The sequence below is a fragment of the Ambystoma mexicanum genome, chromosome 9 (genome assembly GCF_040938575.1).
Source record: "Ambystoma mexicanum isolate Mex_15411 chromosome 9, UKY_AmexF1_1, whole genome shotgun sequence".
Classification (NCBI taxonomy): domain Eukaryota; kingdom Metazoa; phylum Chordata; class Amphibia; order Caudata; family Ambystomatidae; genus Ambystoma; species Ambystoma mexicanum.
The window spans coordinates 292906599-292929846 of NC_090931.1; the positions used below are offsets into that span (position 1 = coordinate 292906599).

General features: G+C 42.9%; 1 protein-coding gene across 11 annotated transcripts in view; it reads right to left on the bottom strand.

The window, feature by feature from the left end:
• SYNRG (synergin gamma) overlaps positions 1-23248 on the bottom strand; it is a 1253369-nt gene that overhangs the window by 485709 nt on the left and 744412 nt on the right. For all 11 annotated transcript variants that reach the window (XM_069614681.1, XM_069614680.1, XM_069614679.1 and 8 more), the window contains one exon: positions 10488-11438. In XM_069614681.1, the coding sequence (XP_069470782.1) occupies positions 10488-11438 (951 nt within the window). The remainder of the gene's footprint in view (positions 1-10487; positions 11439-23248) is intronic.

A 23248-nucleotide genomic window follows, 5' to 3' on the forward strand; every position in this document is an offset into this window, starting at 1 on the left:
CCCATCCCGGCACCTGGAAAGGCGACGGTGGGAACACATGAGTTAGCCCTTTTAGGAACTGAGAAATCAAAGGGATTTTAAAATAAGAACATTCCTCAGACGAGCGCTTAAATATGGACAGCGCTGCCAGGTACCCTTAATGGTACCCACAGGCAGGCCCTTGTGGGCTAAAGAAAGCAAAAAAGACAAAACCCAAGGAATGAAACATTGGAAAGGATCCACATTCTGTACCCTGCACCAGTCGCTGAACTTCTTCCAACGGCACCGGTACAGGGATTTCATTGCGGGCCTTCTGGCCGAAAGCAACACCTCCATCACGTCTTCAGGGAGGCCCCAATCCTTATATCTCAGCCTTTCAGATACCAAGCATGAAGGCTGAGAGACTTGACCTCTGGATGGAGAACTCGACCACCCTCCCGTGAGAGCAGATAGTCTCGGTAGGGAAGACTACGTGGAGGGCAGATGGACAGGTCTAGAAGGTCCGGGTACCACGCTCTCCTGGTCCATGCCGGAGGAATGAGGATCATCCGGGAACCGAACCTCCCCAACACCTGCGGAATGACAGGGACTGGAGGGAACACGTACAGCAGTGGGAAGGACATTTCCACTATGAACGCGTCCCTTAAGGCTCCACTTGGAGGAAATTACCGCAAGCAGAATCTCTCGCACTTCCGGTTGACACTGGTGGCGAAGAGATCCACTTGTGGGTTTCCCCAAAGGCCGAAGACTTCCAACAGAACTTCCTGAGCCAGCTCCCACTCGTGAGAGAACGTGCTCTGCCTGCTCAGAGCGCCCGCCGCCGCGTTTTCGTCTCCGCCCAGATGAACTGCCGAGATCAAAGTTTCCTGCTGCATGGCCCAGAACCAAGAGCTGCATCGCCTCCCTGCACAGTGGGAGTGACCCTGCCCACCCCTTTTTGTTGAGGTAGTGGATGGCGACTGTATTGTCCATCATAATCAGGACATTCTTCCCCCAGACAGATGGCAGAAAAGCCTTCAGGGCTAGCCTGACAGCCTGCAGCTCTAACAGACTGATGTGGAGTCTGGACTCCAACGGAGACCAACGACCGCTGGCTGTCAGCTCGTTGGGATGAACTCCCCAACCCATGAGGGATGCGTCCGTCACGATTGTCACCTCCGGCCATGGTTGCCAAAACGGAGCCCCTCTGAACAGATTTCCTTCGACGGCCCACCACATAAGGTCCTGGGCGACCGAGGGCGGAATCTGAACGGGATCCGACATCCTACCGGAGAACTGTGACCACTGCATCTTGAGTGCCCACTGCAGGGATGTCATCTGCAGCCTGGCCTCTGGCACCAGTAAAATGCAGGATGCCATGGGACTGAGCAATCTCAGGAACCCGAACGCCGGGACTCTGGGAATGTTGAAATTTGTCCACCATCTGCAGAATGGGATGAGCCCTCACCTGGGGAGGCAAACACTGCCCCAGGGATGTGTCTAGCACTGCTCTGGTGTACTGGAGCCGCTGGGTAGGTGTCACATGACACTTAAGTTGTGCGAGAAGCCCAGCTTGTGAAGGGAGTGGCAGGTGACGTACAGATGATCCAGGACTTGCTCGGGAGAGCGCGCCCTGATCAACCAATCGTCCAGGTAGGGGAAGACATGAATTCCCCCCCTTTCCTGAGATGCACTGCCATCACCACCATCAGCTTGGTGAACACCCTCGGGGCGGAGTTCAAGCCGAACGGCAGGACCCGAAACTGAACATGCGAGTCGCCAACCGCGAACCTCAGGAACTTCCTGTGCTTGGGATGAATCGGCACATGAAAGTAAGCATCCTTGAGGTCGAGCGACACCAACCAATCCTGAAGTTGAAGGGCCTGGAGGACTTGAGAAAGAGTAACCATCTTGAACTTGTCCTTCCTGAGGACCCTGTTCAAACCACGCAAGTCCATGATGGGTCTCAATCCTCCGTCTTTTTTCGGGATCAAAAAATATGGGGAATACCAGCTCTTGTTCCTCTCCGCTACAGGCACCAGTTCTATGGCACCTTCCTCCAGCAGGGATAGGATTTCCTGCGCAAGGAGCAGATCCGACCGCTTCAAAGAGAGCTTCCCCGGTGGATTGTCGCGAGGGCTCTGCCGGAAAGCAAGACAGTAGCCGTGGGCTATGATCTCCAGAAGCCACACATCTGAAGTAATGGCATGCCATTCTCCAAGATGCTGCAACAGTCTTCCCCCATCTGGCGAACCATGGGACATGGCCTCATGACTGAGCGGAAGCGGCTGCGGCAGTGCCTGAGGGCAAAGAGGCAATTGCCCGAGCGGCTTTCGCACCTAGAGTTCCTTGTTTTCCACCTCTGGTACTCCTACGTTGGCCCCTTTGACTAGCAGCTCCCCACGATCTACCAAAGGAAGAGTAGTATCGAAAGGAACCTCCCCTCCATTGCTGTCCCCTAGGAAGAAAAGGCAGAGGTTGACGTACTGCAGCGCTCAAGGACTTTGCTGCAGCTTTGGAGGTCTGCAACCTCTCAAGGCTCTTGTCAGCCTTGCTGCCAAAAAGATGGACACCGTCAAAGGGCATGTTGAGAAGCCGGGACTGTACATCATGAGCAAACCCCGACTTCCGCAACCACGCAAATCTGCGCATCACGGTGCTCGCTGCCATGGACCGGCTGACAGTCTGCCACGTCCAGACCCAACTGAACGGTTTCACACATGGCATCCTTGCCATCCTGAATGAGAACAAGAAAACCATCCCGTTCCTCCCCTTCAGGAATATGTTCAGCCGCCAACGACACACAATTCCACAGAGTGTGCGTGAATCTTGCAAGGGCACAAACTGAGTTGGCTGCTTTTAAAGCCATACCCCCAGAAGAAGATACCTTCTTTGCCCAACCATCAAAGCGCTTGTCGTCCCTATCAGGAGGGATTGTAGGGTACGGCGCCTGGTCTGCTGGGGCCGTAGCCGCCTGCACCACCAAACTCTCCGGAGTAGGGTGCGTAGACAAGTAGCAGGGGTCACCACTGGCTGGGCGTTATTTTTCTTCGGCAACGACTTATTCACAGCCGGGAGCCTCTCCGGAGCAGTCCAAGCCGCTGCCACCCTTCTTTGTAAGGCCATATGAAATGGCAACACTGGGTCAGTGGGTGGACCTTGGTCCAAGATATCTGTCAGGTCATCCTGCAGAAAATCCACAGGTGGAGCAGACCACCCCAGATAGTGCGTCACCCTCAACATGAGGCGCCTGTACGAGGAGTCAGCACGTGTACCAGGCTCAGGGCTGCCAAACTCAGCCTCCGGGGAGGTATCAAGACCACTTGCGTCATGTGAAGATTGACAAAGGTCTTCCAACTGGCTATGACCAGACAACAGGTCATCAGGAACCTCAGGAGGCACAACCCCCTCTTCATCAGACCCTTCCTCTACCTCCGAAATGTACTCCAAGTGTTGGAACAAGTCCACCCTGGGAGGAGGAACAAAGTATGGGTCAAATACAGGCCGCACAGACTTTGAGCGCCTTTCTCAGAGCTTCCAGAGCTCTCCGGGGCACCTCTGGCAAATTTTCCTCAAAAGGCGTTGAGGGCACCGATGGGATTGGCGTTGACGTCGACAGAGGCGCTGACGACTTCGACAACAGCTTCGAGGCCAGAGCCCAGAGAGTGTCCTTAGACGGCCTTGGCGCTGATGGCGTCGACAACTTCCTCAGAGCCGGAGCCTCGAGCAAGTCCCTCGACAGACATGGCGCCGACAGCGTTGAGGACCGGGACCTGGATCGGGCACGGTGGCGATCATCCTTGCCCGATCGGGACCTCGACGGTTCCCGATGACCGCGCCGACCGTCCGAGCCCGAAGCCCTACGAGCGCTGGCTCTAGTGTGTTCCTTACCAGCTTCTTTCAAAGGCGCAGACGGAACGGTGCCCTGCGATTCGAAAATAGCCATCATCTGCTGGCGGAATTCATCCCATTCGGCCGGCGATGAGTGTTTTGTGAGACAAGCCACCCGCCGACTGGTGGAGCCCTCTGACGAGGACGGGGAAGGCGACCGGTGACGGCGCTTCCGTGAATGCCTCCAAGAGGCAGAGGAATGGCAAGACCCACTCCTAGAACAAGACCCCCTGGATTTATGCTGACGCAGAGAGTCGCCTCTCGAATCGTCAGTCGAAAGTCCAGCGGATTTCAACTTGCGTGGTTTGGAAACCCTACCTACCGACAGCTTCTTCTTCCGCTCCCGCAAGGCCTTCGACATCGAAGACTGGCATTCGCCGCAGTCATCGCTGGCGTGGGTCTCGCCGAGGCACCAAAGACAGACGTCGTGCTGGTCCATAAGTGACATCTCGGAACCGCAGTCCCAACACTTCTTGAAGTCCGACTTCAGGCTAGCAGAAGGTGAAGACATATTTTTCGTAACAATCAATAGAAGAACCGATTCAACAGAAGAATCGAGGCGCGCCGAGATTCCGAAGCGAACACGTTCGTGGAAAAAAACGAACTGAGGCTACGGCCTCGTGCGTCCTATATATAACATCCAGTGACGTCGGTCGGAGGAGGTCGTCCTCGAGGGAGCGTATCGACGTCACTGACGCAGGTTGCCTTCGCAGAAAGTTTTCCGAAGCAGCACAGCTGTGGTAATCGCTGTTAAAGATGTGGAATACGTCGGAGGACACAATCCCCTCGAAATTGAGGCCTAAGGTACTGTATTTTATTCAGGATCTATACAGTGAACATGTTATTCAGGTACACCTTAATCAGGAAGGAAGTCTGAGTGAGAAAAGATCCACAAATTGTGGTCTTAAGCAAGGTTGCCCACTTGCACCCACCTTATATAATATACGTGTGTCAGACATGCATAATGCGCTCAATGAAGCTCATAATTTCCCGCCTAAAATTGGTAGATCACAGATAAGTTGGCTTGCCCACACTGACAATACTTTATTGATAGATAAAACCCTGATTTGGTTACAGAGTAGCTTGGAGAAACTGCCAATATTTTAAAAACCAATTTAAGCATTAATTATAGCAAAACAAAAATTATGGTGATCTGCTCTCATAAAACAAAGTCCCAGAAATAAAATTGGAAAATGGAGAATGAGAACATTGCGGTAGTGCAGACTTCTATTTATCTGGGAATTTTCATATCGGACTAATTGAATGTGTCATGCTTGAGAATTTAGTATGCCAGAAGATTGAAAAAAGGTTTCGGGAAATATCAAATTTTGCAAGACATAAAAGTGGTTTACCAATTGAAGGTTTGGTGAAACTATATGAAAAGTGCTTAATAACATGTTTGTCATATGGTTTGGAAGTCCTTACAATAAAAGAAAATGTGGATTAAGAAATTGGAGGAACAATTGTGGCAAAGAATGTTGGGGTTACCCAAAAATGCACCAGAAGAGGGGATTGATAGAACTTGGTTTGACATCACTAAATACACAAACGAAAATAAGGATGGGTACGTTCTATATTCATATGCTGCTCAAGCTGGAGGATAAGGAATCTATATTCTCGGACTTTGGTAGCATGTTAAACAAGAATAGTGGCAGATGTATTATGAAAGAATGGAAAAAACAATATCATGGTGTTTGTTAATGAAATTGCTTTCCCGATAAAGTTAACAACCACGTTTTTTTTGTGACGGAAAATAAAATGAAAAATGTGGCTAGGGTTTGGAACCGGGATAGTAATATTACAAAGCTGGGAAAGATGAAAAAATACAATCTATTGGTAAAGGACAGCTTCCTGGTTGATACCCCTTGCAACTATCTTATAAATCACTATGCCATAAATGTAAGAAGGTTAATTGTGATGCTTAGATTGGAGCTGCTCCCTACTTATCCACAAATTGGAGCTTGGAGGGGCATCCCATACCCTCAAATGCTATGTAGATTTTGCAATATAGGGATTGAGACCTTGAGGCGCCTCTTAACGGTGTGTGGGAAATTAGGCGAGATTTACAAAAAGGTTTTTTTTAAACCGGAGATATGAATTGTTAAATTATGCCTCGGATCAATCCTGGGTGCTAATATTCTCTGGAAACTCAATGGTACTGAATTTTTACAATATGTCATATGCGGACGAAATACAAACGCTGGTAGAGATTGTGAAACAAACTAGAACATCCTATAATGTTATCTTGAAGAATATGTATGATTATAATTATGCTTTGAATTGATTTGTTTTAATGTTTTAAAGGTTTTTATTATGGAATATAGATAAACATATGATTGTTTTTATATTATTCACATTGGGAAAAGGGAAAAATAAAGTATGAAGCTCCTTTTTATTTTTTATATATGGTTAGTGTTTTTGAATGTTACATTTATGTACTTGATGTAATTTTGTAATGTGTTAAAAAGGTTTACTTAACCAAAATAACACTAATAAAAAATAATAAAAGAAAAGAAAAAAAATTGGATAAAACCTTTTTCCAGCTGACCTCTGTCAGTAATTCAGTCCTTGGTCCCTTAAAATATAAATGGTGGTAATGTGTAGGAGTAACGAAAAAAGGCTTGAGACCTTTAAAAATAATCTTTCACTCAGCTGGTTACATGTTCTAGAAAAGTAGAAGCAGCGTCTTCTATTATGAAGTCTTAGCACTTTTTCGTTTGAGGCTCAGATGTGGTTTTAATTGGGTTGTATGACCAATAAAGCTACTTGTTTCAGTCAATCTTCATATTTCACTTTAAAACTTCCTGGTGGCAATAAGAATCCATGTAGTAAAACTAATTTTGTACTTGAAAACCCTGGAGTTCATGAAGCTCAGACTCAAAGGTTTTTTCATGCGCTGCTCCTAGTCGCTGGAATAATTTTCCTGCTGCCATATGCTTAGCCCCCTCTCCGTTGTTCTTTAGTGAAGAACTAAAAAATGTTCTCTTACCAAACTAGCTTGAAGTGCCAAAAACATAAATGGCACTACTGTATTCTTATGTAGCGGACTTAAATATGTAGCACGGTATTATGTTTTCATGTGAATTGGATTATACGATCTGCATTTTCTGGTTATTATATTTAATATATACATTCATAAGCACTCCAAAAATCATTTTCTTGACAAGGTATGCAAGGTATTTAATCTCATATATAAAATAAATATTAAATAAAATAAATTAGTCTTCGTAGTCTTGTTGAGCGCGGAAGACATGCATATCATTGTAAAGTTCTTGAGACCACTGAGCATGGGCATTCCATCCAATATGCAGATTTAGAGTGCCCAAAATGGTTCAATGTTTTGAAGATTTCATCTGATACTTTTCCCACAAACACTGACAGAGCACATACTATGCAAAAGCTTCCATCATCACGGGTCTTGAGCAGTGATGTTCAGAAACCATGTCAGACAGGCTGAATCTCACCAAGGAGTTAAACATAGCTCTGTGATACGTTTTAGTAGCAGCCTGAATTTTAAGAAATTCAATACAGATGCTCCTTAAGGTGGATACAAAATCCCATTAACATATACTCCAACATCAGATGGTTGTTGCTGTAAGTGTGGAGGAAATGTCAGCACCAGAAGATTCCCACTAAGCCGTCCAGAATTTTGAATGTGAATATTTTGGAACCCAAAGGCAAAACATGAAACCTACAAACTTCATAAAGTATGACGGTGAGTAGTCAATCCTCTTAAGAAAAATTGATTAAACAAATGAAGAACCAGTGAATATTCTAACACAACATCTAGGGGCAAGGGGGCTGATGCTGGAGGGTAGAATAAATTGCTGAACCAATCAACAGTGAGTGACGAAACCAGTGGCACATGACCAGAGTGCATGGAGAAACCCAGCATCTTCCACTCCCATCTTTACCCAGGCACAAGCCCACAACGTAAGAGTCAGAAATGGGTAACACACTGCATTTGAAGTCAAGATATTAGCCTACACCCTTCAATATGTCACAACGCAACTGAGGGCAAATCACAATCTTTAGAGAAAACTGAAACTAAAAAAAACAGGCTTTTCACGTGAAGCACGGACTGAACAGTCCAAGGTGTCGTGAATTTGTGAGGGCTATATTGTATGAAACCATTGTTAGCAGCTGTGTGTGAACACCCAACTATTTCTAAGGACCAAACAAACACCCTCACACCAATTTTGCACTAGTTGGGATATGAAAAGGAAATAAACAGCACATTGTGATTGGAATCGGGACAACGTTTCCAAATCTAAATATAGATTCAGATCTAGATTTAAAATCTAAATCGGGTCTTCATCAGAACTATTCTAGTATGTGCCTAACAAACTGTCGGAAATTATGTAAGACTAAGGATAATGATCTTTCAATTTAGAAGACTGTAAGGGTGGGTCTCAAACATGCTGAAAGCTTAAGGAATACAACAAAGTTGCCTTTTGCAGTTAATCTTTCTAAATGTTGTACTTTGTGAGCAATATTTAGACTGGAGTTTAGTAGCAAAAATAGGTTTTGTTTAAACTATGTACATAGCGGAATATATGAAGTAGTGGAGAAGGAACTTCGGGCCTCGTTAATAGTTCGGCAGTATTTCCTGAGGAAATCCTGCCAAACTTGTTTACCAATTTGGTCGCTCTTAAATAGCGCTTTATCTACCCAATTAAGAGTGGAACATCGGCTTGGTTAATTCTTATTCTTCAAATCCATAAGACTTAATGGGCAATGTACCGCCTGTAATAATTACTCAATTTTTGAGTGGTAAAGTAGAGGAAAGATCCCCATTGTATGCTCGAAGTATAGCTTCCCGTCACCACCAAATTTGTAATTTTGCAGTGTGGTTATGTAGCTGTAATTCTAATGCGCCACTTTACTGCCAAATTTTACAGCACTTAAGACAGTACTGAAAGAAATGGGAAAAATCAACAAGTTCAGGTCATTTAGGGGATTTGCGCAATGTGCGAGTCTGTAGATTAAGAGATCTGCAAATACAAAATGCCAGTTTGTGTCATCTTCGTAATGCTATCTAACTCGCTCTCTTACAGAATACACAGGTGGGAGCCGATCTTTTGGGATAAAGCATTCCCAATCCATGTTACTAATATTTCATACATTGGCACACTAGATTTGACACTTTTACTCAATTCCACTAGTCAGGCAGCGACCACTTATTGGAAAGTGAAATTCCAAATTCAGGTAAAATTAAAGTGACCAGATAAAATGGAGAAGAAAGGTGCCTAAAAGGACAAATAGGAAATAACCAGCTGTGGGTTGATCTGCTATCCGTTAACCAAGCTTTGATTTAGCCAGAGGTTTGATCATCAATAACTAAGAAAAAACATGTTTTGTTTCAAGGTTACAATGAAGCAGTTCTTGCTTATTTCACTATTGCTTGCAGAAAAAGGTTCTATTCTGAAACGCTACACCCAAACATCTGTACAGTTTCCCAAAAGAGAACACGGACGGAAAAGCAGTCCAATTCACTAACATTATTGAAATATGAAGGCCAAAAATAACTGTCTTCTTAATAAAGTCGTCTTAAGAGTCAGGATTAACTAACAATGTGAACAAAACACAGAGACAATGCTTCCGATGGAATTAAAGGCCACAACAACTTTCCCTATAGAGTCTTACCCAATCTTATCTTGTTACATATAAAGAGGTCAACAGGGCACTTCGGAAATAGGTGGTTAACAACATGGATGTGAAGTAGGAACATTGAACTCTACTTCTACGCAGAGGACTGAATAGGTGGTGCTTGTGAACAAGAGGTTTGCCTGGGGCTTAACACCAGCAGCATATTAACTAGATGTGACATGTTACACTTTTGATAATCTACTAATTTAATGCATACCACTTTTCAGGCAGGCACATGTATTAGCAGGTCAGCTCAATGGCGTCTTGAAAAGGAGATTACTTTTAAAGTATACGGTCTGTAGTTTTGGCACTGTTGGTAGTATGTGTGGCAATGCGTGAATCAAAGGCATGAAGAAATGCTGGAACAACACTGAAATGGCATACATTCTGGCATGAAATACTGGCAGGATTGGAACCTCAATAACCTGAAAGCACTGAGAAGACAATAAATTAAATACAAAAATAAATAGCTACTCTACATAGATTTTTCCACTGGATCTAACGGAACACAGTTGGCTGCCTACAATATAGCCTAACCAGTTAACAGACAAAACCAGTAGCTCATACTCTGAAATGAGCGCACAGGTAACTGGTTAAAGGCTGATCCAGCATCTGCATTAAAAAAACAACATCCAGGCTGGAAGAGATTGCCCCAAATTGAGACCCAGGATAGGAGGAGTAAAATGCTCCAATGTATTTGTGGCATGAACTTCACAGGGAACTTCTACTACCTGAACACAACAGGTCTTGTCCCCACTTATACTTCATCTGGGCAAAAATCATACAAAACCTGGCTGAAGCACATGCTCCAATGCTCACAGATAACACTTTTTAGGTAAGGGGCAGATACACAACAGGTTATCCCAAGCTTAGAAATCTTGGCCAATGGAACCAATAGTGAGCAATACTGGAATCTGTCATATAAAGCTGTTAGGATTTTGTTGGCATCCACCACCTTGATCACCACAGCAATCTTACCAATTCCTCACCTGCTGCAGGAGGATGCTGGCCACTAACTGTAGGCAAATCCAGAGAGCTATCAGACATGACATGCTTAAGGTCACCTCCTACGTCAGCCAGTTTCATGTCAAACTGAACAGAAAGCGCATCTTCTGAATCCTCCTTTCCAACACTGCTTCCACCAATTGAAGGGAGATCCAGAGACTTGACGGATGCAGAGTCTTCTTTGGTCTGTTTGAAAGCTGACACTTTGTCTACCAGTGATTTTTCAGAGTTGCTAAATGAAGAAAATCTGTTGGGCTGGAAGTCAGCAAAGTCATCATCATTTTTTACAAATGATGGTGCAGCATCACGAAGCTCCTCATAACCAGTGCCAGATGCATCCAGTGAAAGCTGTTTGAAGATATCGTACTTGCTAGAGCTGTCCGCTGTGGAAAGTTGTCCACTCTTTATTGATGTGGAAGAAGAGGAGGATGGCAGAACACGTGTTTCTTGATTCAAAGTGCTATGCATGTCCTCAGTCTTTTGCTCTGATGAACCAGTACTATTATTAAAAGCCATGAAATCGGCAAAGTCATCCTGTCCCACAACTGGGCCACTGTTTGAAGGGCCCCCAAAAAGATTGAAGTCCCCAAACTCATCAGTTAGGCTGGGACTCTTACCGGGAATCACAGATGTTGTGACAGATGATGGTAATGGAGGTGCAGGGAAGGATGCAGACTTTGTTGAACTTAGTGAGGCAGGGAATGAAGGTGGCTTGCTGTCGCCTGGAGAATTGGCAGCGGAAAAAAGATCTAGGTCTTTAAGGTTCAGAGTCCTTGGCTGTGTGTGGGATTTTTGCTGTAAAGTGAGAGGAGGAAATGGTGCACAGAAGGTTGAGTCATTTGAAGGTGGGTCTAGTGGTGATATGCTGTCGGCAGTTTTGAAATCTGTAAAGCCATCATCTGTTCCATCTGATCTGAAATCTGCAAAGCCCTCACCTGAAGGGATGAGACAATAAAACTGTTAGCAGAAGCTTAAGAATGACAGGTCTTCCCAACAGTGAATACGTAACCTCTTTTGTGGTTTCTTGAACTTCATGTGCTCTTTCATTGTACCCTACCAATTAGGCGCAGGAAGTGCAAAAGCATGGTGCATAAAGAAGCACACAACCACTCCAAGAATAAAATGTTTTGTTTCACAGTCGCAGTTAATCTGAACTACTTCTGTTACAAAACATTTATTTTCCATTATACCTTAAATAAAAGCAGGATTTTGGAACCCATTAACCAGCTCAGTTTTCTTTAACAAAATCAAACATGTTTACTAGATACAAGTAGCCAGAACTGTCCCGACTTTCAGAGACTAGGCAGCAATTTCTGTGTTCAAGGGCCATGAAAAGCAAAGCCACAGCCAAATCAATTTTTTGCTACTCGATCAACGTGAATTTTAGAAGAAAAATGCATACGTGAAAAAACAGAAGGCAGGCAGGTTACAATAATTTTTCATGATAGGATTTCGTTTTGTTTTGAAAGGTCAGCATATAAAGCACATTTGATGAGCTCTCTAGAAGGACATGGCTGTATAGAGAGGCTTGACAGTTAATTGCCTACTTTATGATTTTCAATTGTTAAAAATAAAAAAGATTACTGCATTTGCACTTACTGCTGTGGAGTATGGATTTGCAAGAAACACTTAGTTTGACAGCTTGTCTGGAGCACCCAAAATAAACAACCTATCACACCAGCTGACCTGCTGACCTAGCTCTTAAAAGCACCACAAAAATAAAGATCAATTTCACAAATGTATTGAAAAATACTCACCACCTGAGTATTTCTTCAAAAACCTGAAAACTATCAAAAAGCGATAAAAAAGAATTGAACACCAAAAATGTTCTGGGTTTGAAAATGTATTTTAGTGAATAAAATGAGCTCTTCTGGTTGGAACCCTCAGGCAGCAGATCATGACGCAAACTTCTCTTAAAAGATGTTACTCCTTGAGATTTCATAGACGCCAGATGAAACTTACATGCCACAGAAGCATAATAAGCATTCCCTTTCCCCAATTTGCACCACTGTCAATAACACCCCAGTCCCACCAGGCTCTTCCAACATGGCTCAGTGGTGTGCCGACAGGACTTCGTAGTAAGTAATGTGAAAGAGTACGAGTAACAATGAATGCCGTTTTCCATGACTTTGTCCAATTCTCTCTTCTCCTAAACACACTTATCCTAGAGACTGGGCGGAGGGGTGGGCGAGAGCTGGGTGGGTGCGGTGTGGGCGAAAGCTGGACAGGATGGGAGACCGGATTCAAACATGCAAGCCAAAAGAAACTTCCTTGCAAAAAGAGGCATTTCATCAGGATGACATGGCCAAAGAGTAGGCGTCCGATAAGTCGCTGTCATACACATTTACAAAGTATGTGTATATGCCACTGTAAAGTACCGAGGAATTTGAAAATCCACTGTGAACAGCAACCCTATAGTTTCTGAAACAAATGGTCCAAGCTGATTCGTCTAGAAATGGCTTATTCCAATGCCTTCTTCTCCAGGAGTATATCTACTATGTGCAAAAATAAAAAGCTTACCACTTCCAGTAAAATTCTTATATCATTGCAATTATGCAAAGCCCATCAGAAGTGAAGAAATGAAATGAGACCAAACCACTATATTTAAAGTAAACCCAAAAAAGCAATAATTTCATTCATATGCATCACATTGTAAAAATGTTGATAGTCTGCTTTCATGCAGCTTGCTCCCTTAAGATCCACTGTAACAAATACCCCTACAGTTCCACTAGAGGCTAGCAAAGTGCATGGAAGCATAATTGTCTCTGTTTGTTGAAGTAGAACACGATTGTGCATTTGGCTGCAAGAAAAATTAGATTTCTAGTTTGGAGAGGGAGGCTCTTTTAAAATAAAGCTTCCAACTTTGAGAGTTTGAAGTCTAAAGTCCCGCTCTTCTCACACCGGTGAGTGTACGGGGCTGTAGATGATCATAATTGGCTTCCCAGCGCCCTAATGAATTACACCCCAGAGATAGAACAGGGTTAACTCAGGATGATGTACATGGAAAGCCCATATTGAACAGTATATCTTGCACATTAGATTGAGACAGGCAAGAGCTTGCTACAGAGGTGATGCCTCAACCGGACAACCCATCAAGATACAGGTGAATTGTAGGCCTCTGTCTTGAAAGTGAATGCCTCCAATATCTGGTATATGCCATATTTTTTTTCTGAATAGCATTTTTCATGGTGTAAGTTGCAAATCCATTAAATGCGCACACATTTCACTGTGTTGGCATTGAAGTCAAGATTTGACAAGCTAAACAATGGAAAGGGATCCAAGAGAAAGTTGTTAGTGTTAGTAATAGAATCTAGATTTCTTGTCAAGTATAAAACATGGAGCAAAAATTGCTTTCTAATAAATTCACAAACTTCTAAAATTAGCTGTTTTACCTTCTTCTGAAAGGCCTGCGACATTTTCTAAAGATTGAGTGGACACTGCAAGAACAATCAGGGCATGGCAAGGGATTACCTCCCTTTGATGATGTTCAGCAACCAAGGATTTGGGGTGATACAGGTCCAGTTGACCTATTACCCGTCCCAGCTACATGACAATAAGTGCCCCAGAAACAAAAGAAGTTGAAGAGCCTTAAAAATGTCAAAAAGAGGTTTTGGAAAAGTCCCGGTTTGAGGCCGCTTATTTGTTTATTGTAGTAAACACTTTGGCCAGTCACAAGAAGAGAGCATATACTCAAAATCTTAGCAGTAACTCTGGTTTCTTTTTAAGTATTTGACTTTATACTAAACATTCAGATGAAAGAATGAAGCTACTGGATAGGCATGTCCACACATTTTGGTGCCGAAATGAGAAGCAGCCTAGTCTAGGAGGTATTTAAACATTTGCAGTTTGAAAGGTTGCCTCTTAACTTATTTCAAGCATTAAAAAATGTTTTAAATTAGTTAATAAGAAGAATATTTCAAGAATCTATCAACATATGAAGGCCTCCAGAACATGCATTATTTGTTTAAGCACAAGACCAGCAGTCTCATGTTTTTTGCCTTGGACATCTAAAGCTTTAGGGTCTATGGCAAAGACTACAGAGGGAAGGAAGCATGTTCTTATAAAGTTGAGACATTTTCTAAGCCTCAGTTGGCTGCTGGACACTTGAAGATTCGTAACCAGACCAAAATGAAGGCTCTTGACATCCTTCAAGAAGACAGCCACAAAACAACTTGTTTCTCAGAAGGCTTAGGTGTAGCAAAATCCTGTTCTTGTTAACATTTGTGCGCAGCACAGAATATATACACGCACAAAGGGAATTAACTGGCAGATCACAATTCCGAAGTAAAATATTACAACCTAGCACATTAATGTGGATGGTGCAGAGCAAAGCAGTGTCACATCCATGCTAGAAAAACAGGCAGATACCAGTGCCACGAAAGATAATGAACACCACACGGGAGGGGTTGAGGGCATTAGTGATACTGGGGCTGGTGAGCATTATGAAACCTGTTTTTCAAAAGATGAAAACAAAAGCACTTGAAGATACTTTTCCATCCCAACCTACTTGCAGTAAGGGTCCCAAACACGTTTTTTTTAAAAATTAAGAGCAGGTCAAATGATTACAGATGTAAAAAGGTTTCATCACAAATATTTCGGATGTCAAACCCATATAAATTGCAAAATGAAAATATGTAGCCTAGTGTAATTTGCACAATTGATCAAGAATCAAAAGTAAATGCCATATGTTTCAAGAATTAAAAAATTTGTGAAATGATATGTTTCTTTAAAAAAAAACCTTCTACAAAGCAACAAACACGCACAGCACTGCAAACCAAACTTACTGGTAGATCGCACACTTTTCCATTAGAACTGTAAGCTGGTGAAAGGGTTAAAAAGGTCAGCCAAAGAATGTTTAAAGCCATTCAAGAAACCTTTGTATTTTTTTATCCAATAGTCGACAGCACACCAAGCTCAAGTTGGTATTGAGAAAATGCATATTTGATAATTTTCAAGTTAAGTAGCATGTATGGCATTGCAATATATTGGACTAGTCATCCAAAGGAAATTAAGGTTTTTCAGATGCATACAATTCAACACTAAGTATCTATCCTGTTAATGTTGTGGGCCAATCATATCATGGTGTAAATGCCATCAAGTGTCTTCACCTTGGCCAACGTAGATTAAATGCCCAAAGGGCTATGGCAGAACAAACCTCAATGAGAAGTGACTGCTGCATTAATAACATTCGAAATATACACAATGCCGTCATAAATTTGAGGGGCTGACATGTTTAAAGATAATTGACATCACTGTCATTTCAACCTTTGCACAATGCTAGAGAATTATATTTTACGATACATGGCCTCCTTTGAATTTGATAGATTGAGGGCGAGCTCAGTTTGAATTAGCATAATTGTGCCAAAAACCAAGTGTTATAACAGAACAACATTCTTGGGGTTCTCTTGACTCATTATGGGACTCCCTCAACGTTTTGCTTCTTCCCTGGATTATTGACTATTTTTGAGAACAGAGGGACTTCTACTGAAGTTCTCCTGTCACTGAAACCCTTTTCTTCCCCCAATAACACTTTATTTTTCACATAAACAACAATAGTAAAAGTAACAATGTTTCACAATCAGCAAAAAGAATGAAATTCACAAAACAACAATAGCATCGCATATAGTTCAAACTAAACAAAAAACCAACCATACTGAAACATAACCAACAAAATAACCATAACCAGACAAGACAAACAAAAAAAAAAAGAAAAGGGGGGGAACCCCACCAAGTACACCACAAAAACCATAGCCAGTAAAACAAGTACACTTTCCCTTCAATCATATAGAGCCATAAATGGGCCCCATAATTTCATATAATCCTCATCCTTATCCCTATTACGAAATGAAACCTTATCATACTGTGCCAAAAGATGTAATTCTGTCAGCCATTCATCAACTGTAGTTTCTTCCTCAATTTCCAAACCCTAAGTATCTATTTAATAGCCACCATTATGGCCCTGTCAATCCAGCAAGAATGTCTCCTAATTCAACCACCCCTATCTTTACGGGAAAGTAGAATGATACTCACCACCGACCTTTGCAAAACCACACCAAAAAATCAAATCAATCCTATCAATCACTGCCGTCCAAAACTCCCGTACTCTCGAGCAATCCCACAGTAAATGCAATAATGTAGCCCTTTCTTCAGTACAACACCAACACAAATCATCAGGCCGAAGCCCCAACCTAAACATCTTAACAGGCGTCCACTATAATTTCCCAATAATATTCTGCCGAATTAAACGTAAACCCATATCAGGACGCAAATTCAAATTAGCCTTCAGAATGTATCTCCAATCTGACTCAGAAATATCATCCAGAACATCAGCCGACCAAGTATTTCTCAACCTGAACCATGCCCCCCGAAGTTTCTCGTCAATAGGCATAAATTGCATATAGGTACGTACCCCATATTCCTGACCCTCCAATAACTTACTAAATTCCGGTTTATCCCCAATAGAACCATCAGCCAGGTCCATTCTACTAATTATCATAGACTCAAAAGCCAAGTATCTATTTAGTTCATTTCGGCTTAAACCGTACCTATTCATCAATTCCTCAAAACTCAACAACCTATCCCCATCCATCACATCCGCCAGTCTCAGGATACCTCTAATTACCCAAATAGGCCAATTGAAACATTTATTATCAATCTGCAAAGCTTCATTGTACCAAATAGAACCATCACTGCTGAAACCATAACTCATTCCATTGTCTCGAAACTACTCCCCCATCACTCGTCTAGTAGCCACGATCGGACACAATTTCATTCTCTTAACTGGCAATTTACCCATACTGTATAAGGACCTCAAGTCAAAAGGAGCACAAATGTCCCGTTCCATACGCAACCAAATTGGTTCATTCACAACACAATCTCTAAAATAGGAACTTTTTTTAAAAAGTAAAAACGCCTTGTAATAGTTAACCAAATCAGGGAATCCAAATGCCCCCTCCTCAACCTTTTGTACTAGGATATATTTGGGAACCCGAGGCCTTTTTCCAGGACCCCAATAGAAAGAAGAAAAAACTTTTCAATCTTAAGCAACTGTTTTTTATACAACAACAACGGGATGGATTGAAGAACATACAAGACTTTCGGCAAAAGAACCATTTTAATGGCACTGATCTTTACCCACAGATTCAAGGTCAATCTCTCCCATCTCCTAATCAATAATGACATATGCTCAGTTACCAAGTCCAGGTTATAATGCAGTAATTTCTTTAAATCCCCAATAATATGAATCCCTAAATACTTACTTCCTCCCCTCCCCCCCGGAGACCACTTACAATTCCATGAACTCAAAATCGTACACTCACGCCGATCAGACAAGGGGAAAACCTCAGTTTTATCCCAATTCACCCTATGCCCCGATAGTTCACCCACTTCTTGAAACATTGATTTTACAACATCCCCACACATTTCTGGATTCGACAACATGAGAAGCATATCATCAGCGTATGACAGAACCTTCACTTCAACCTTCCCAACTTTTATACCTTTAATAATCTCACATAGTCTAAAATAGGCAGCAAGAGGTTCCAACGCCAAATCAAACAAAAAAGGTGACAACGGACAACCTTGTCTCGTACCCCTCAACAACTGAAACGGATCCAAAAACACCCCATTAACCAATACTCTGGCCTTAACATCACTATGAATACATTTTACTATTCTCATGAAACTCGGGCCAAAACCCATTTTCAGCAAAGTGCATTCCAGAAACTTCCAGTTTACCCTATCGAAGGCTTTTTCAGCATCAAAAAACACTGACTTCATTCGTGTCTTTCCCAAATCGGTCACCAACCACATTTAGGACAGTTCGAATGTTATCATAGCCGTATCGCCCTGGAATGAAACCTACCTGAGACCCATCAATCAGACCACTCGCACATAATTTCAATCTGTTGGCCCAAATTTTAGTGAAAATTTTAAGATCCACATTAAGCATTGAGATAGGCCTGTAATTACCACATCTAGAGTGATCTTTATTAGGTTTTGGGATCACCACAATCAATGCCTCTTTCATGGAATCGCACCTCAATCCCGATGTAATAAAATCATTGTAAAGTCCACACAAAACAGGCGCCAATTGAACTTCAAATTTTTTAGAAAATTCCGAAACAATACCATCAGGACCCGGTGATTTTCCCTCACTCATTTGTGATATGGCCAAACAGCAGACCTAACATATGCATAAATATGTACATCAAGTAAACCATTCTGAACCATACCCACCAGAAACAAAACTCCCAGCCCAAACTCTATATAAAAAAAATAAAATTCCATTATATTTTCCCTGCTATCAATACAGACTAAGTAAATTCCTTTATCACCACCCATTTCCACGTCCACGCCAAGCAACTGAAACCCTTTCTAAAGTGCTGTTCTATGGTAGCCCATAGTGATCCAAGGATTGGGGGGGGAGGGGGTATTTTAAGTATCCTTTTTCTGGTCCCAGGGGTACTGTCACCCTAAAAGTGTGCTTTGGTGTATGCAAGTGGTAGCTATGTTTTAGTTTTGGCTATAAAAAGCTTGTAGTCCTTTTTACTGCAGTGATAACCCAAAGCATCCATATGGTAGCCACCGGTGTACCAAAGCATTTTTGTAATGTTCTACCCTCGACCATTTTATTTTTGGCTATTCTTCCGTCTGTGGCAACCACAAAGCATGCCCAAAAATGGCCAGTATGCAGACCTGGGCGAACTTGTGTTAGCATGTGGCACTCTTTGTAGTTGTCGATTGGGCCCCATGAGGTCATTGGTTCAGCTTTCCTGGTTACCTGGGCTCAGGGCGCATAAGTGGATTGTAGACCCCCTAATGACTGTGTTAAAATGGATTTCCAGAACTATCCATTTGTCGGAAGACTTGGGAGGCCACCCTATTTATGGTAAACGGGGAAATGAGAGGCTTACCAAAAGCCAATCAAAATAAGGTAACTGAGCAGTCAAGGTTTAGTCTCAGGAAAAGTGAGAGTGGTCTAGGGCTACAATGAGCAGACGCAAAACTACCAATAATTCTGGGTAGACAGTATGTAAAAATACAGTTATTTATTAGGCCTTTAGTTACACATCAATAATATAAAAGCCAGAGGTATTGCCACGCAAACACAAACATACACAAATTCCCCATCGAGAGAATAGAAATGCAAATGATTCAGTCACTGGTATACCACAAGTACGTAGTCAGATGCAAGGAAAAAAAGCTGAGCGAACACAACATTTGTTCCCCAATCTTAAATAAGTCCAACCCTAAAATGGTATGGGGCCTTGTGCCCAAAATGCACACGTTCCAATCGATAGCCTCTACAAGGAAGGTATTTAGAAACGATGCAGTGGGCTGTTGTGGTGCTTTGGAAAGTTTTTTAAAGTTAAATGAGCGTTCACTCAAAGTTATGTAAGTACTCCACTCTATCCTATTCAACAAGTATGACCTATGAAAGGATCCTTCAACAAGGATAGACAAGCAGAGGCTAGGTCAGAGGGAGTGAGAGCCAAAAAATGTATGCCCGTTACCCTACGGAGGGACAGAAACAGGTATGTTAACTAACCCCTTTCACTCCGATTTGTCCAGATAGCACTGTAGGTCTTCCGGAATCTGTTGAGAACACAATCCTCTGTGCTTAATTTGGGTAAGGAAGGCCCAGGGTTTGCGGGTCCGTGTTGGAGTTTGCCACATTGCAAAACAAACTGTTCCACTGAGCCTCCAGAAGAAGACCCAAAACAAAGAAAGATGAAAACTTCTGCGGTGCACACCACCTTTCCCTCCATAGATGCCTATGTAACCCTGTCGTGACTTTTGGAAGTCAGTAAAGCCTTCTGCTATTCTCCCCTTGTCCGTTTTGCACATTCTTTTGGGAAAGCGGACTAGTTCAAGACTGTCAGTGCTGAGAAACAGTCTCTCTTTTGGAATTCTTTTATTTTAACAAATGCACACATCACTTTACAGTGCAGTGCAGCTGGGATACTTTGCATCCGTACATAACTTTTTACCTAATGGCTTTCTGGTTACTTTGATGATGTGTCTAAAACAAGCGGGTGGCAGCTGTGTGATTTTTATGTTTTTTGTGCACTTTTGCATTTACTATGAATGGCTACTAAAAGTGGCTAGCACCCTAAAATGGCCATGCCACGAGATTTTTGCATGTTCTTTGGCCATCTTGTCCTGTGGCCTTCCTGTCTGCCCAAGTCAGGAAATGCCATATATGATAATCCCTTTACCAGTGAAAATTGCTGCTTTTGCGGGCAAGTGGGCTTTGTGTGTGACCCAGGAGGAGGACTGGAACTGTCTGGTCCCAATACACATCCTCCGGCACTCCAAGGTCTGTTGCTGGACGGATGTGGTGAGCAGTGGTTGTCCAGGATGAGACAACCCTGGGCTGTTGGATGTTGCAGATCAATACCATTGGTGGGCTTGGTCTAGCTCCCAACCTGAATCTTGGATAAACTCAAACAGTTAATCCTTCTGCAGCTATTCGACAGATCATCGCTGGAACCAAGACTTTTATGAAGAAAAGGAGCCTGCCGACCCAAGGACGATTCTTGCAGCGGAACAGCCCTGCTCTGCTGCCTGATCTCAGAAGACACTCCGTGCTCGTGCCTCAGACGGATGGAAACAGCCAGTCTCTATCCTGTGGGATGTTTTAACTCACTGGTCCAGGCCCTGACACATTACTGTGCATTGCTGGCAGCAGAAACCTCAGAAATGGCAACTGGAAAGCATTTTGCTCGCTAAAAATCACCCAAAATTGCGCAGTAAAAATCTGAAAAATAGGCCGCCATCCACTTTTGCCTATCTCAGTGAACACAGGAGACCACTGCCAAAACCCACCATTGGGCTACCCACAAAGTAGCCTGAAACCACTTGAAAAAGCAATGCTGATTGCCAAAAGAAAGAGCTGTTTGGAAATCCGTTTTCTTGGTTGTCAAATTTACTAAAGTCATGGGTCACAAACCACCCAAAAGATCCAACCTCCTTGTTGGGTGTTCCACATCATGCTACTTCAAGAACCCATACAATTACAATGTCAGCAAGAATCATATGTTATCAGAACAAAATCCACTTTTAAAGATACTTGATGGAAAGAAATCTGTCGAAAATGGGTGCAGTACCGTTACTCGCCTCCGACAGGCGCTGGCGATCTCTAAATCTGACAGGAGAAACTTGTGTTTTCAAAGCTAAACATGTCAAAGAAGGGATTTCCATCAAATGCATATAGAGTGCCACACATTTGATTTTCATGTTGAAAAAGACTGGAATTAAAGATATGTTTGGTGATTTAAATTTATAATTGTAATGTTTTCACGAGGAACTATGTTACAATTGACCATAAGGTAACCTGATTTAGCTAAAACTTCCAAAAGGCTTTCTTTCCCTGAGACTCTCCCACCTTGTTCATTCCCACCAAAAGGAGAGGATTTCGCATTGGCATGTTAATCAGAAGGGGAGGAGATTTCCTCTGCTGCCCTGAGCAAGAAACAATGGGTTCCTTGAACTGAATAGAAAATGCTAATTCGGGTGTGACTGACCACAACAGCTCTGCCAGGAAGGCAAGCCATGTGACCCTCTGACTCGGCCCAGCTTGAGAGGCGGGCCAGACTGAAAATGTGGACTGAAGTGGAAGTAAATGTATGTTTTAGAAAAATGCTTATAGCAAATTGTACTGAACTGACAAAAATATGAAACTTAGAGGTTGTTAAAATGAAAAATTCGCTCACGGTTTAAGACTAATCTGGAATCTGTGCGATGTTCTGAGACTGAACCCCGGAAACTATTCATATTCCAACCATTGTGTTTAGGTTAGGAACATGAAAAGTTACAGGAATATGCCCAGATGGGATGTGTATGCATGTATAAAAATTGGTGCAGAACTAACATTGAGAAACCCACCAAAAGTGCGAAAAAGTTGTCATTTATGAACTAAAGCTCGCAGGAAGATGAGAGTTGGACAGCAATGTACCTTAAGCAATCTGTCATGTAATTATGTATTATTAACAAGTTGTGCATCTTGGAAATATGTTTTGTGGGGAAAATTTATTTCCTAAGTAAAAGCAAAGGGGAGGGATTTCCTTTGGATCATAAACACAGTGTAACTCTGACACATATGACACACTGATCCTGTCTCAAATCAGGAGAGGGGAAATTCTCTGACCTATCAGATCCTTAGAGGGTTGGGCATAGATAATCCGACTCCCCACCCACTTTGGAAATGGATAAATAGGGACTATTGAGGACCCAGAAACACACACACTTTCCACTCATCAACCGATTTCTTGGCGAAGCACCCTGCAGGAAGATCCAGGCTCCAGACCTTGGAACCAGATCCAGAAACCAGACCCTAGAACTTTGAAGCAGAAGGGCCCAATCCAAAAAGCTGAACTCTCAGCTGGCCTTCAGAATCTTAAGCAACCCGATTTTAATCCCTAAACTTCCAAGGGGCACCACAAAATCCAACAGCCTGGCTGAGCTGTTTTGCTGTTCTAGCTAAGTACCCCGTGCTAGAACCAAGATCCAGACCCGCAGAGCAGAGCTGTAACCCAGAACCTGTCAGATCCAGTCCAAGAGGCTGCGCAGACCAGCGTGCCTTGCTGAGAGCAGAGTCCAGGTGCCCTGATCCTGTCCGGTGGCGAGTGAAGTCCAAACCCTTGACGGGCCCATTCCATTCCAAAGCCATGGGAGTGAGTATTTAGTCTAGAACTGTCCATAGTAACCTCTTAGGCTTAAGTAACCCAATCCAACCTATCCA